Source organism: Phoenix dactylifera, chromosome 18 (assembly GCF_051530095.1).
Source record: "Phoenix dactylifera cultivar Ajwa chromosome 18, Ajwa_hap1_PhDact_Kaust_v1.1, whole genome shotgun sequence".
Lineage (NCBI taxonomy): Eukaryota > Viridiplantae > Streptophyta > Magnoliopsida > Arecales > Arecaceae > Phoenix > Phoenix dactylifera.
The window spans coordinates 8,056,075-8,070,986 of NC_143207.1; the positions used below are offsets into that span (position 1 = coordinate 8,056,075).

Sequence of the window (14,912 nt, forward strand, 5' to 3'; positions counted from 1 at the left end):
GAAAAAACGAATGGGTCATCTTTCAATAAGATACCAGTATGTATCAACCTTAAAAAATTTACAAGTGTGAAGCCATTTATGTCTTGCCTTAAATCTCTAGATGAGTTTATATTTACCCAATCACATCGAAATAATAATATCTTAAACTTTCCACAATTTCTCTCCATCATCATTGGTACCTAAGAAAATTATAAAAGTAATGATTAATTTCTCTCAATAGAAATTAAAACCATACTAACCTAATGTATTAAATGTCTAACCTGTTTCAAAAGCCATTCGGGAAATAACTCAACCAGCCATCTTTGCTCAACTCTTGGGGTAGGACGAATGCTATGGTTGACGCTTAGCCGAGCTACTAAAAATTTACTGCACGATCAGAAAATCTTTAGTTAAGAATATTATATCTGACATGACATAAATTTATATTTCTTATAACCATACTAACCTGTGATATTTAGATATTAAGTCATTATGAAGTAAGACATAGCGATGTACCTATGCCAACGATTTTTGGTCAACAACAATACTTTCAACTTTTTTTAAAACTCTTCCACTAGATGAGAACTTGTAAAAATCTGTATTCTCTACAATATCACAATTTCTTTGAGGTTGATTGAAAGCAGTTTCAACACTTTTAAGATATCTCGAACAAAATGTCAAACACTTCTCAATAATATATCTTTCAGCAATTAAGTCCTCGGGATAGGCTCGATTGCGTACATTTTTTAAGCGCACAAGAAACCTTCAATAATAAATTTTTAATATCAATATTAACATCGGTATGATTTTTAAATATTAGAGTTTAGCAAAATCATCTCTCAATAGGATACATCCATCGGTAGTGAATCGGTTCGCCAAGTTTAGCTTCCATTGCTAAGTGAATGAGTAGATGAATTATAATAGGAGTGGTTTTAAAATCATTCCTTGTTTTTGGAGGAATTGTCACGAGGGCATATTTCCTTGTTTTTGGAGTGGTTTTTTAGTTGTCCAGGCGTTGATAGCTTTGAATCCCCGGGATGTCCTTGGAATTGCATCAAAAGAGAGGGTGAGAACAATCCAGTGTGCCGGGCTGTAAAACGTTTACATGAATAAAATCATTCCTTTCCAAGTTTCTAGTTTAATCATGTTGCCATGTTGCCTTTCGATGTGCTTTTATGCCATTTGCTCGGTTGCGGATTTCAGTTTCCACCATTTGCAGACATTGGCTGGCTCTTTTGTTCAGGAGACATGACTGGTGAAAGAATTTGTTCGTGACAATTGGCTCCTTCAAATCCTACCCACTATTAGAATTGAAATATGCCCAAGCCATTTGAAGCTTTCTTTTTGAATGTCCTACCAAAATATATTTAGTGGATCTTTGATATGTTTATACAATCATATAAGCATTAGATATGTGTTTAACATGGGAGCCAGTTCTTTCCTTATAAGGAATTTAAAGGATAAATATATTTAAATGTAAATATTTTGTTCATGGAACAATCAAATTCTCAATCATGAGGTGGGACCATATTATTTCTCAAAGAAAACATTAAAAAGAAACAGAAAAAAGATGTCATCATTCATCACCTTGCACGTATTGATATGCAAAGCATGTCCGTATTGTTTCTTTCACCCTTTAAAGAAAAAAAAAAGAAAGAAAAAAAAAAAGAGTCAAGCTCCACCTACTTCCTTAAGGTAGTTATGTCTATAGTATGTGGCAAAATAAACATTACATATTAAATTTCATTCCTCCTAGGAGTTACTATTATGCATCTGATTCGGCAGATGCTGAATACATTGCATGAAATATATCAAGGACTTTTTCTTCCAGGGCTATGAAGATTCAGATTTCTTTGGATAAAAGGCAACTTCTAGTCGTCCATTGTAGCTTGAATGAGTGAATCACAAATGGTTCAACTGATCTCATCTACACCAAAAGAAAACTCCCATTTTAATTGAGATCACTGCAACTTGACCAGATTTGCGACATTAGCTACTGAAAATTTATCAGCATCCATTTTCCTCCTAACTTCTCTGGATTGGTTTAACTGCTGCCAAGACCACAGCTATCTTGCAAGTGAGAAAGCCTGCAACTCCAATGAATAGTTCGGTTGGTCTCAATTCTAAGCTTGAACCTCCCAACCCATACTTGACTGTTACCACACTTGCAACCACGAACAACGCCAAGCCTAACCATGGCCTCTTAAGTCCACCAAAGGATAGGACAAAGTTTTCCATTTTACCATCTGAAGAAGGCGACATGGGAACCGACAATCCATCAACCGACCTCTGCAATAGCAACAGATAAAGGAAGCCACAGATTCCTCCAAGTAAGTATGACAAGGAAGCTTTCTCACTAGTAGTCAAGATCAAGATAGAGGAACCACTTAATATAAGAATTAGGTCATAAAGTAGCAATGAGAACTTCAGATCTGCATACCCCTTCATGCCATCCTCCATAGAGGTTTTACCATTTGTTAGCGAAGTTGCTGGATGGGACTGCTTATTTAGAAAGGTTGAAAACTCATTCCTGGGTAGTTCGGTAATAAGCAAAGGTCTCAGCTCAGTTATGGACAATCCTCCTCCCTCTCCAAGTAGTATGTTATTAACTTCGAATTTATACTGCAAACCTTCAAACTGGCTTTCACTTGTACACTCAATTGATGTAGACATAGATAGTGGACCAGTTATCACCATTAACTGCATGCCATCCAACCTCCAGGAACCTGACCTTGAAGATGAAAAGCAGAGGACACATGAACTCTCACTTAATCAATGGACATTGGTTTTTGTGATATGTAAGTTTTCTACATGCAACTTTTTAAACTTGACAACATAATATTTAGCTTTCATGTGATTTTAGTGTTGCAGATATGTGCAAGTTTTTATAAATTTAGCACGAGATAAGTGATAATGATGTCAAAACTAGTGTTTTGGACTTACCTGATTCAAGGCCAATCCAAATGGCTTCAATTTTTCCTAGCTTGGGTCCTTTAAAAGTGACAATATCAACTGAATCTCTCTGAAAGTGGATGGCCTCAGAAAAAGTCACGTCATTCTTTTGTTCAGCATGCTGCAATGAAACTGAACAAACCCTCTGTAGTAATGAATCACCATTTACATCTATCAGGCAGAGCAGTATGGCAGCATTTATGTCACTCAAACCAGAGCCAAAGTCTTTGCTTGTGCATAGCTCAAGTATATAGAATGAGCTAGATGTATCCAATTCCAAGGAGGAAATTCTCTCTTCAGAAATGTATTTATATATGATTGCTCCTTTTGCTGGCAGAAGACGGGAAGGCTTTGCAAAACCCTGAAAATCTGAAAATCATATAATCAATGTTTGAAAGTGTTATAGTTCACATAGAGTGATTAGTATTACAAGAAAAAAAGAAAACAAAGGCTTAAAGTTAGATGATCAAGTACTTGTAATAAACATCCAATCCAGGATAAGTCAGACATGGAACCACATAACAAGAAGACAATATTTTCCTGTCAAAGAGTGCAATTCATGTCCAGAAAATGTGCAGGTAACCTTATAAAATAAATGATACAAGCCAACTTGTCCAGAGCCTAAAATTTTACTTCTTCATTTTTGAAAAAATAGGCACACCTAATCAATTTCATTCAGGAATGAAAAAAGATACAACAGAGTGAAAAAAGGAGGCAAAGGCCTAAATGAAAAGTAAAGAAATTGAAGAACAAAGGACCTTCACGTACAACTGCACAGGAAACAGATCTACCTCCCCAAACACTGAAAACAAAGTTATCTAATCAAGCTCTTTAGAAGCAGCGAAAAGACTCCAATCTTTCCCTCAAGAACTTTTCATTTTAATTATCTGGTCCTCATTCCTAAAAATTTGTTTGAAAATGTGCTTTTTCCTCTTCAAGTTTAAAGACCAGCAGGTCACTGCCACCACTCCATCCCAACACTCTCTCTGCTCTTTTGCCACAGAAGGTTGACTCATATCTGTCTAGGACAGATTAATATAATTTGGGAACCAGGGTCGCTCAAACTTCCTTTCCAATGAGCTGAAAAGCTGCAGGAAAGTAATGGGCAGACAATATTTCCCTCTTGTAAGATGCAAAACACACAGTGAGTAGGTGCAGGTCTGCCCCCTCGTCATCAAGTTTCCTACCATCACTTCAGCCATAGGAAGAACCTGAACTTCTAGCGGGCAAGAATTTCCAGAGAATCTTCGCAGCTGGGAAGATTGTTCCACCATGATTTAGAATTCTATAACAATGTTTAACTGAAAACAAACTAAAGTTGTTCCATCTAAAGCAAATATCATCAAGGTCCATTATTTAGAAGGTGAGACAACACTAAGATTTGAAGATAGGGACAGATGCTTCTCTCCAAGTTCTGTAGTACCATATCTGAGATTGTAAGCCCCAGCCTACCTGTTCCTGACTCAAAGCTTTGATATTGTTCCCTTCTTCATAGTACCTATCTCAAATAATCTGTGTAAACAGTCTTTTAGAGGACTCATTCCAGCAAGTTATCATTGAAATGAAGACTTTTTGTCCATTACCCAATTGAAAATTTGCTCCTGGTAGGAAAATGTGCTGTTTCTTTAAGACACTTCTCCCGAAAGGAGCAGTTTCATTCAAAATATTGCTTCCAATAGCATCAGCAATTCTTCTTTTGTAATAACTAGCCAAAATGCACATTCAAATGTTTTTATCAAATGAAAAATATAAATAAAAAATCACGATTTATAATGATTTAATTATAAAATTATCAAAATTATATTAGCATGTCGTATGAGACTTCCATGTTGTAATAGTAGCTTTGGAAATGGAAATGCTTATCATTATTACATTGAATTCTATTGAATGCTACTTCTATTTGAGTGGCTCCCTCTATTTGACCTCAAGGATAGCATCTCCTTTTCAAGTATATAACAGATACTCATATTGGTTTAAAAAACTATACAAAAGATGGTATTTCCATTAAAATCGCAGCAAGAAAATTAAAAAAAAAAAACAAATGGAAAGCAAAACTAACAGAAATTAAATCTAAGGGATAGCTTTAATTGAAGCCCAAACTTATAGATCACTAGTAAATCCCAAACTAAAACTTAAACAATGTTACAAGTAGATTATATGTATTAAGATCAAAGTTGAAGAAAACTATCAAAACTTGATTGACAGCTCATGTAAATCATCATTTGTTTAGCTCCTGCCACCCTATATTTTCTCAAAAAGCTTCCTGCCGATGCATATGAAGGACATGGTGCTTGCTGCAAGATTTTCACACATCTCTAAGCAACTGTTCATGATCACACTGTACGAGTGCTTTAGGCCCAAGACCAACTTCTATTAGCCAATGGAAAGTTAGGGATCATGCCACTTGATGCGGGATTTACACCCCGTCACCAGCAGAGCCCACACACCAGCCGAGCAGCAGAAGAGAGAGTGTCCCCCAGAAGGTATTGTCCGCTTTGGGTCTGATTCGGGGGTCGAGCGTACCCGGAGCCCTCCTCACGGCGCCTCATGGTTTTGCCCCACAAAAGGTGCCTCCTTAGGGAAGGGTGATTGAGCCCCCCATTATATGGCACAGACCTTCCCGCTACACGGCCGATGTGGGACTAAATTCGGGGAACCCCCCGTAACACAGCCCCCCCAGCGGGGAGGTCCTGTGCCCGGGTCGGCTCCTTGCTGGATAGGCGGAGGGCCGAGGCCCTCCTTCTAGCGCCATCTGATGCGGGATTTACACCCCGTCACCAGCAGAGCCCACACACCAGCCGAGCAGCAGAAGAGAGAGTGTCCCCCTGAAGGTATTGTCCGCTTTGGGTCCGATTCGGGGGTCGAGCGTACCCGGAGCCCTCCTCACGGCGCCTCACGGTTTTGCCCCACAAAAGGCGCCTCCTTAGGGAAGGGTGATTGAGCCCCCCATTATATGGCACAGACCTTCCCGCTACACGGCCGATGTGGGACTAAATTCGGGGAACCCCCCGTAACACCACTGATTTGACCACTCTCATGAGCCTATGATTCACAATGCACTCGATGATCTTATAGGATACATTGGGTGAGCAGATGATGGAGAATCCTCTCCAAGTTTCAGGTCCTCAAGGAAAAGACTGGAAGGGAGTCGATTGGTCCTTGAGTAGATAGCCAATATTTATACGAATAGACACTAACCCGCACTTGACACGATCCAGGAGGTCAATAGCATTGTAACATTCCTAATCTTTGTTCGGGAAGATAATGTGCTCGGATAGGAACGAAGCATGGATCTTGACTGCATACTTTTAGTGGATGATTTTGAAACCTGTAATGATTTAAGCTAGGGAAGGACACACCTACACTGTGCATATGGACTTTGTCCACAACTAGATTATCGAGCTAGGGAACTCGATATGTGGCTTCTTGCCACCGTTGGATGAAAGTGTTGAATTAAATTAAATATTTTAAAATTTGAAAACTGCATGCCAAACAAAGCAAGCCACGGCCAACCAAACAATTGATTTGGTCAACAGGCAAGTGGCAAGCATCTGCGTACAAGAAAGGGAGCAAATATGGAAAGATCCCTAAAGAAAGCAGGCCAAGACAAGTGTCATGCATCCACGCGCAAGAGCAAGCATGGAAAGGCCTCCGAAGAAGGAAAGAAGCATGGGTGGCCAAGATGCAACAAGCCGCAGGATCAAAGGAGCAGAAGAAGACACATCATCAATCCGTGAGAGGAAAGTCTGCTTCTTTTGATACGCCTGAGCCTATATAAAAGGCTCTAGGGATCATTTCAAACACAATGAAAAATTTCTCTTCTCCCTCTTGTTCTTATTCTCTTCTCCACATAATTTTAATTATTTTTCTGAGTTTTTTTTGAGCTATCTGCAAGCATAAACGTGCTCTTCTTTCTTTCTTGAAAGCGCACTGACGGAGAAGACGTGGTTCTGTATTGGATCGTCGTATCTCTAGAAATTTATGACAGCGGACCCGTGCGTGGGGGCATAAACTTTTCTGAAACAACGCATCAGCGTGCTTTGATCTACAGGCCATCTTCTTTTATTTCTTCATTTTATTTTTCTATTTTTAAGTAAATAATTTGCTAGTTTATTCTTCTTATTTACTGTTTATGAATATTAGAAACATTCAATTATTGATTTATCAATTATATTTGTGCATCTAGGCTAACAATCCAGAAAAGTTTATGTACTGTTAGCACTAGATTTTAAATTATAATATTTATTATACATTTTGCCACATATTGTATGCACAATCTCGGTATGATATCACAACTGCCACATATTGCATGCACAATCTCGGTATGATATCACAAATCAATCTCCAAAAATCATTGAATCTGATTATCATATTCAAAATTAGTATTTGTATCAAATCATAGTATTTAGTATATTTCAGCTACTACACATTTTTGCTAGCTTCACTTTAGTGCTTATTTTTTCAAACAAAATATTAAATTTTCTAACCTCCAAGAGGTTTATTAATACCTCCATTTGGACTTATCACAGAGTAATTTCCAAATTCCATTCAAACGAAAATTCGAAAATTGGTTAATTCATAGGAGCTAGCTTAATATTGCACTTAGGATAAAATTGAACGTTATCTAGTAAAATTATCCATGGAATAACGGTGTCTAAAAAAATCTTGTCAAAAAGGCCTACGTGCCTAAGAAAGGCCGGTACTTAAGTAAGCCTAGTGCACCACCACCGATCTAGAGCTGATCTGACTGTTATTTTTTGAATTTTTCAACTAGACATCTAAAGTTCAAATTAGATATCAGTGCAATAATTTGACATAAACCTTTTTATTTTCACAGGTATCAAAACTGTGTTAAGCTACAAACCAATCTCTTTCTTCTATTCTAATCAATAGCTTCCACACATCTGAAAATTTTAGTGCTAAACTTGAAAAGTTTGACAATCAAAACTTTAGGAGGTGGCAAAATAAAATGTGGTTCTGGCATGGAAGAAGTTTGATTTTGAATTTGAATTTTTCTCCATACGGCTGATTAGGAACTTATTTCATGCTCACCTTCCCCATTTGATTTTCAGCATGTGCCCCGCATGGAAGAAGTTTGAATTTGAATTTGAATTTTCCCCCATGCGGCTGATTAGGAAGTAGTTTCAATTATCCGACCAACAAGCCATGTATGGCACATGAGTCTTAGGTCTATATAAGGGAGTCCTAGGCCTTTTGTGAGGATATATTTTTTATCATTATATTTGCTCTTTTATGCACTTGAACTTAGTCCCAAAATCAGAACTTAAGAATAATGACAAATGTGAGATATTTGTAGAGGTCAAATTACTTAAAAGACCCTTCCACTCTGTAAGTAAAGATTCTGATCTCCTTGAACTCATACATAGTGATGTATGTGACTCAGGAAGAACCTCAAGGGGTGGAAACAAATATTTTGTAACTTTCATAGATGACCTTTATAGATACTGTCACCTTTATCTTATCAAAGCTAAAAATAAGATCTTAAATAAATTCAAAGTCTATAAAGCAGAGGCTAAAAATTAACTAGATAAAAAGATTAAAACCTTAAGGTCTGATAGACGAGATGAATATACCTCATTTGAGCTGACCAAGTTTTGTGAAGAACATGGAATAATTCATGAAGTGACAGCTCTCTATTCACCCCAATCTAATGGAGTAGCTAAAAGAAAGAACAGAACCTTAATGAATATGGTTAACTCTATGCTAATTAGTTCAGGTGCACCAGAAAATCTTTGGGAAGAGGCACTAGTAACTGCATCTTATATTTTGAACAGAATTTCATTCAAACATAATGATAAAACACCATATCTGGAAACATAGAAAACCTAACTTAAAATACTTAAAAGTGTGGGGGTGCTTAGCTAAAGTAAAAATTTCAGAAAATAAAAGAAAAAAAATTGGACCCAAAACAGCAGAAGCAATATTTATAGGATATGCAATTTAGAGTAATGTTAATAGATTTTTAGTGTTTAACTCTCAAAGAAATGAAATTAATAACACCATAATGGAAGCAAGAGATGCAATCTACTTTGAAAGTATATTTTTCTTAAAAACAAGAATAAATGATCAAATAAATACCAATAATAATCTAAGGACTAGTTCAAGCAGAACCAGATTTAGAGAGGAAGAAGAAAAAGAAACTGAACCTATAAGAAGTAAAAAAATAGAGTTGAAAAGAACTTTCGAGAAGACTACTATACATTCCTAATAGAAGACTCCCCTACATCTTTAGAGGATGCCATGAAATCTTTAGATGCCCCCTTTGGAAAAAAGCTATAGATAATGAAATGCAATCCATAGTTCAAAACCGCACTTGAAAATTGGTAGACCAACCCCTAGAAAGTAAACACATAGGGTGTAAATGGATCTTTAAGAAAAACTTAGGCCAGATGGAACTGTAGATAAATACAAGGCTAGGTTAGTAGCCAAAAATTTTACTCAAAAATTTAGAATTTATTCTTTGATGTTTATGCCCCTGTAGCTAGAATCACTACCATTAGGATCCTTATTGCCTTGTCTTCCATTCATAAGCTGGTTGTACATCAAATGGATGTTAAAACTGCTTTCTTAAGTGGGAACCTAAATGAAGAGATCTACATGGACCAATCCAAAGGTTTCATTATCCCAGTACAAGAGAAAAATGTATGTGGGTTGATTAGATCTCTTTATGGTTTAAAACAAGCCTCCAAACAATAGCACCCTAAATTTGATGAAATAATCCTAACTAATGGATTTAAAATTAATAACACAGATGAATGTGTATGTTATAAAAAGACGAATAACAAAATTATAATCTTATGTCTATATCTAGATGATATCCTAAATTTTGGAACAGACTTAGAAATTATTAATAAAGTAAAACAATTTTTATCTCTAAAATTTGACATCAAAAATTTAGAAGCAGACCTAATCCTAAATACTAAAATCATAAGAAATGAAGATGGAATAACTTTGTCTCAAAGCTACTATGTGGAGAAGATTCTTAAAAAGTTTCACTACTCTGATTGTCATCCTGTATCTACTCCCTATAATCAATCTCTTCATCTAGAGAAGAACTTGTCGGGTTACCCCCGTACGCGTTGCGACGATCGTAGCGGAAAAACACGCGCGGGGTCGTTCATCTCATGAACGTCCTAGGGAACGTAGATTTCAAAAATTTTCTTGAGTTCTCTAACTCAGATTTATGAAAACTAAAGGAAAGATTAAATTAAATACTAGATTAATTTTCAGATCTACTACAATTCTTAATTGTTAAAGATTTATAAAGATCTAATCTTTACCTTTGAGCGGGTAGAACTTCACCGTTATCTGATGATCGTTGGATTTGGTTCGCTTGAAGCCGCACAAGCGTTCGGCCTCTACAGGTATCCATACGAGGTAGATCGTTCCAAGCTCCTTGATCTCACTAGGGTGCTAACTCCCTTGCAAAGATCGCTTTGATGGCTGATTTTCTCTCCCTTTAATCAACTCCTTGATTACTTTGAGAGGAGGACGAAGAAGGACCAAGAGGAGGAAGAATAAGACGCCTCTTCTTCTTTTTTTGCTCACGCCAGGGAGGAGCAGGAAGGGGTGGGCGGCTGAATGAAGGCTCCAATGCTTCTATGCCTCACACCTGGTCTCCTTTTATAGGCATCTCATGCCCATACAAACAAGAAATAATCTCAATGATAAATCACTCCTTGATTCATCCATCCAAAATCTGCTACACCCCTTACTTAATTCTATCACACCCCTTACTTAAAAGAGATTGGAGAAAATCTAAGGGATAAGCTTGCGCCGTGTGGCAATCTATGTGAATAAGGAGGGGCATCTGCCCCTCCACTTGGCATGTGGACCAAAAAGGAAAGGAGGGGCGGACGCCCCAAAGGAGAGGCATCCGCCCCTCCTTTCCTTCTTTGCCTCACACGCATGGAGGAAGGGATCTTTTCCTTCCTTCCATGCATGGGTCTCCTAATCCAATTAGGAATTATATGGTCCCACTTGATCAATTGAATCCTAATCTAATTAGAACCCAATGTGTCCTCCAATTTGATTCATGTGAATCCTAATCCAATTAGGATCCAAATTGGACTTCATGAATTAAGCTCCTTATCTAATAAGGAGTTCTAATTAATTAGGTCTTACCATCCTTATCCAATAAGGTTAAGCCTAATTTAATTAGATCCAATTGAATTAATTAAATTGCAATCCAATTGCAAAACCTTCTTTAACTCACTAACTCTTAGTGGGTTAAACCAATTTGTCAATCAAATTGACAATCTAGATCAATTGCAATTCTAAATCGCAATCCAACCGTTGGCACGATCAAAACCTCTAATGTGTGTGACCCCATAGATTCTATTCTGTCTGGTAGTGAGATATATTATGATCTCTATCATAATATCATTGAAACTCCTTTCAATGGGTTGAAACAATTTCAACTCTTCTCTTAGGATTCACTGATCACCAAGTGAATGCCTTCGAGTCTCACAATCCACTAGTGACACCTAGCAACATATAGTGGCAACCCAGCAGAACGGAATGGAACCTCTAGGTGCAGTTAGCATATGATACAATATCTCTATCGTGGATTCCGACATGACGGAGGTTATGGATAACTCGTCAAACACCATCGTCTGTCTTATGTCAAATTTATTTGACTCAAGTTCGAAATTGGAAACTCTTTTTCCAGAACTGCCCTAGCTAAGGTCTTTCGAACTTAGTCTCATAAATCACATAGGATCACTCTTAATCTATCAAAATCGATAGATCCTATCTAGATGCAATCCTAATTCGACAGTAAAGCTACTGCAGCCAATCTGCACCACAAGGACCCTTAGGGCCCATGTCTATGTGTCTGCCAAATTGGCTTCTAGGGCATAATTTTAACATAACTTAGGCGATCCAATCAATCAAAGCATGTATGCCCAGATCATTGGTTCTCTAGGGCTTCTTGCAAATTATACCAGACCTGATATTGCATACCCTATGAACCGACTGAGTAGATATACTCACAATCCTAATAATGATCATTGGACTGCTCTAGAAAGAATTCTCCGGTATTTTAAGGGTACCATATCTCTGGAATTATACTATTGTGGTTATCCTGCTGTTCTCGAAGGCTATAGTGATGCCAACTGAATTAGTGGTACAGTTGACACTAAATTCACCACTAGTTTTGTCTTTCTTTTAGGAGGTGCAGCTGTATAATGAAAGTCTGCTAAACAAACTGTAGTGGCTAGGAGCACAATGGAATCTGAAATGATTGCCCTAGATACCACTAGCATTGAGGGTGAGTGGCTTAGAGATCTACTGGTAGACTTACCTCTTGTAACTTCATAATTACGTTTTATATTTGTTCATTGTAACTGCAGATCTGCTATAGATAAATGCAATCAAGAAAATGCAAATGTGAAAATGAATAGGCACTTGAAAGTGCGCCATAAATCATTGAGATACAAATTAAAGAATTAACTTAATTGCACTAAATTTTCTAACATCCGAAAGAAATCTAGCTGATCAGCTTACCAAAAGATTATCTAGAATCATAGTTCTAGAGTTGTCGAATACAATAAAATTTTTTTCTCCCTCTTGTTCTTATTCTCTTATCCACATAATTTTAATTATTTTTTTGAGTTTCTTTTAAGCTATCTACAAGTGTGAACGTGCTCTCCTTTTTTCCTTGGAGGCGCACTGACAGAGAAGACATGGTTCTGTATTAGGTCATCGTATCTCTAGAAATATGTGCCAGCGGACCCGTGTGGGGGGGCATAAACTTTTTTGGGACAGTGCATCAGCGTGCTTCGATCCATAGGCTATTTTCTTTCTTCATTTTATTATTCTATTTTCAAGTAAATAATTTGCTAGTTTATTTTTTCTTATTTACTGTTTATGAATATTAGAAACATTCAATTATTGATTTATCAATTATATTTGTGCATCTAGGCTAACAGAAAGCAATATAAATTTATTATTTCTAAAATAGTTAGTTTCTTCCTTTTTAATAATTGATATTTATCTAAACGGTTGAAAATTTAGGGTTGCAACTTTGGGCATTGGCAAAGATTTCTTATTCCCTAAGAACCAAATCAGGTGCTACAACAAGAGCAAGTGGACTATCAATTTAATCGACGACATGTAATCTCTCTCCAACATGTTTGAAGGGAAAAGAAGTAAGATTTATTTCTAAAGAATTTATAAAATTTAGAGTTTTTAGGTTTTTAAAGTGATAACTCATTTAACTGAAAATTGCATCTGATCTACTAGCTATATCTCATGGAAATAGCCACTCCGCATGCGGGGGTTATAGGCTATGTACTTGACCCTTCCCAGAATCTGCAGTGGCGGGATCCTTGTGAACTAGGATGCCTTTTTATCTAGCAGCTATATCTAGTCCCAAACATAGTTTATGGAGCCCACAATAGTGACGACCACATAGGCCTTTAGTGATTCATTGTGTACTCTTTCACCCCCACAAAGCACATCATGTGGGACCATGAGAAGAGGGCAGATTGCCAAACTCAAGGTTTGGCAATTTCTGAGGATCCTTCTAAGGAGGTGACTACATGCATGACAAAGAAATCCCGGACAAGTAGTCATGCAAGGTTAACCAGCATTGACACACTAATACTTATGGAATTTACGAATTCTAGTACCAAGATCTTCAGATGGGCAACATTCAGAGATATCACGAAGCCACTAGGAAATGTACAATTTTGCAAACATAAAGCTAGTGGTTCAGAGATCACAAGAAATAAGTGACATATAAAAGATTGTTACCTATCTTCAAGTTTTTTAGGATGTTTGTGAGTATTTTATATGTTTTCTTTTTACTTTGAAACTATGTCCGAAAGTAATGAAGATAAATAAAACATAAAAAGTTCTCAGATTTTAAAATGTCTCATAAATTTTTATTTTATTGTAGCTTAATTAAGTGCTTTAAGTCTTCTATAATCAAATCTCTATCAAACTACCCAAGTGAAATTGGAAGGCAAGCAAAGTTTTCAAAAAACAATGGTCTATAGGTGCACAACAATGAATTAATCTCCATTAAATTTGTTATCAGGCTAGACATGCAAGTAATATTAAGCCACACGTACATCTTCAAAATCGGAAGTTGGTCGGTCCAAGCCATTTCCATTTGGTCCTTAACTCACTCACTTCGATATGAACTTGTGGCATTCTCATAAGCAAGTCACTTAGGCAAATGGCTTCTTTAATCCCCTTAGCTTCTAGTTTCGACCACCTCATGCATTGATCCCCAAGGATTTAGCTCATCCTCAACATGCAATCTGAAGCTTCAAAACACCAAGCACCATACAAAACTTGAGGCTTGGACTGATCACTTCATATACGAAGAAATTTCTTTGCAACATAAAATTCTTTGAAGTGATTGACCTTCAAATTGTTTCAGTGAATTGATGTATTGCACGCAATACAACCATTCTTGAGACCATCATTGTAATGTATTTCAGTTCATGTGTAGTTCTGACCATTAAGGTCAACCATTTATGAGGCATGAACTTGGTAGAAGAATTTGGATATTCAATGATGGACTACATCAAGCCACTACATAAGCTTCTTGGCCTCGCTGTCTTGCAGTTACACCACCATTTGCATCCCTGATTTGCCACACAAGTGGTTCAAGGGTTGAATCCTAGGGTGAAGACCAATAAGTGCTTTTGGAGGATTAATATTCTCATCTTTTGCACACTATGCGAAATGTTCATTTTGGCATTGGACAATAGGATTGACCTTTGCCTTTCTTGACTTGGTGAAGGCTAATCAATGCACAACTACACCCTTCATTCTAAGAAAGACCTTCAGAAAAAAATTTTAAACCAACCTCAAAAACCTATTGAGGTTAGACTCTTCTTATCCATATGAATTATTTCGGCATTGCCTTCCTTACCAAATCCTTGGTTTCCAAAATTTGTAATCAAGATCCTAAAATGACCTTTGCTCTCTTTTCTTGTAGATTT

General features: G+C 37.0%; 1 protein-coding gene across 8 annotated transcripts in view; it reads right to left on the minus strand.

Moving 5' to 3' along the window:
- Positions 1-1,484: 1,484 nt before the first annotated feature.
- LOC103697441 (Lipase/lipooxygenase, PLAT/LH2 family protein) overlaps positions 1,485-14,912 on the minus strand; it is a 43,565-nt gene continuing 30,137 nt past the window's right edge. For 4 of the 8 annotated variants that reach the window (XM_088714520.2, XM_088714521.2, XM_088714522.2 and 1 more), the window contains 2 exons: positions 2,923-3,300; positions 1,485-2,705 (listed from right to left, as the gene is read on the minus strand). In XM_088714520.2, the coding sequence (XP_088570646.2) occupies positions 2,005-2,705; positions 2,923-3,300 (1,079 nt within the window). In that variant the 3' untranslated portion in view covers positions 1,485-2,004. The remainder of the gene's footprint in view (positions 2,706-2,922; positions 3,301-14,912) is intronic. The other 4 variants (XM_088714523.2, XM_026801241.4, XM_088714524.2 and 1 more) reach the window with 2 other exon arrangements.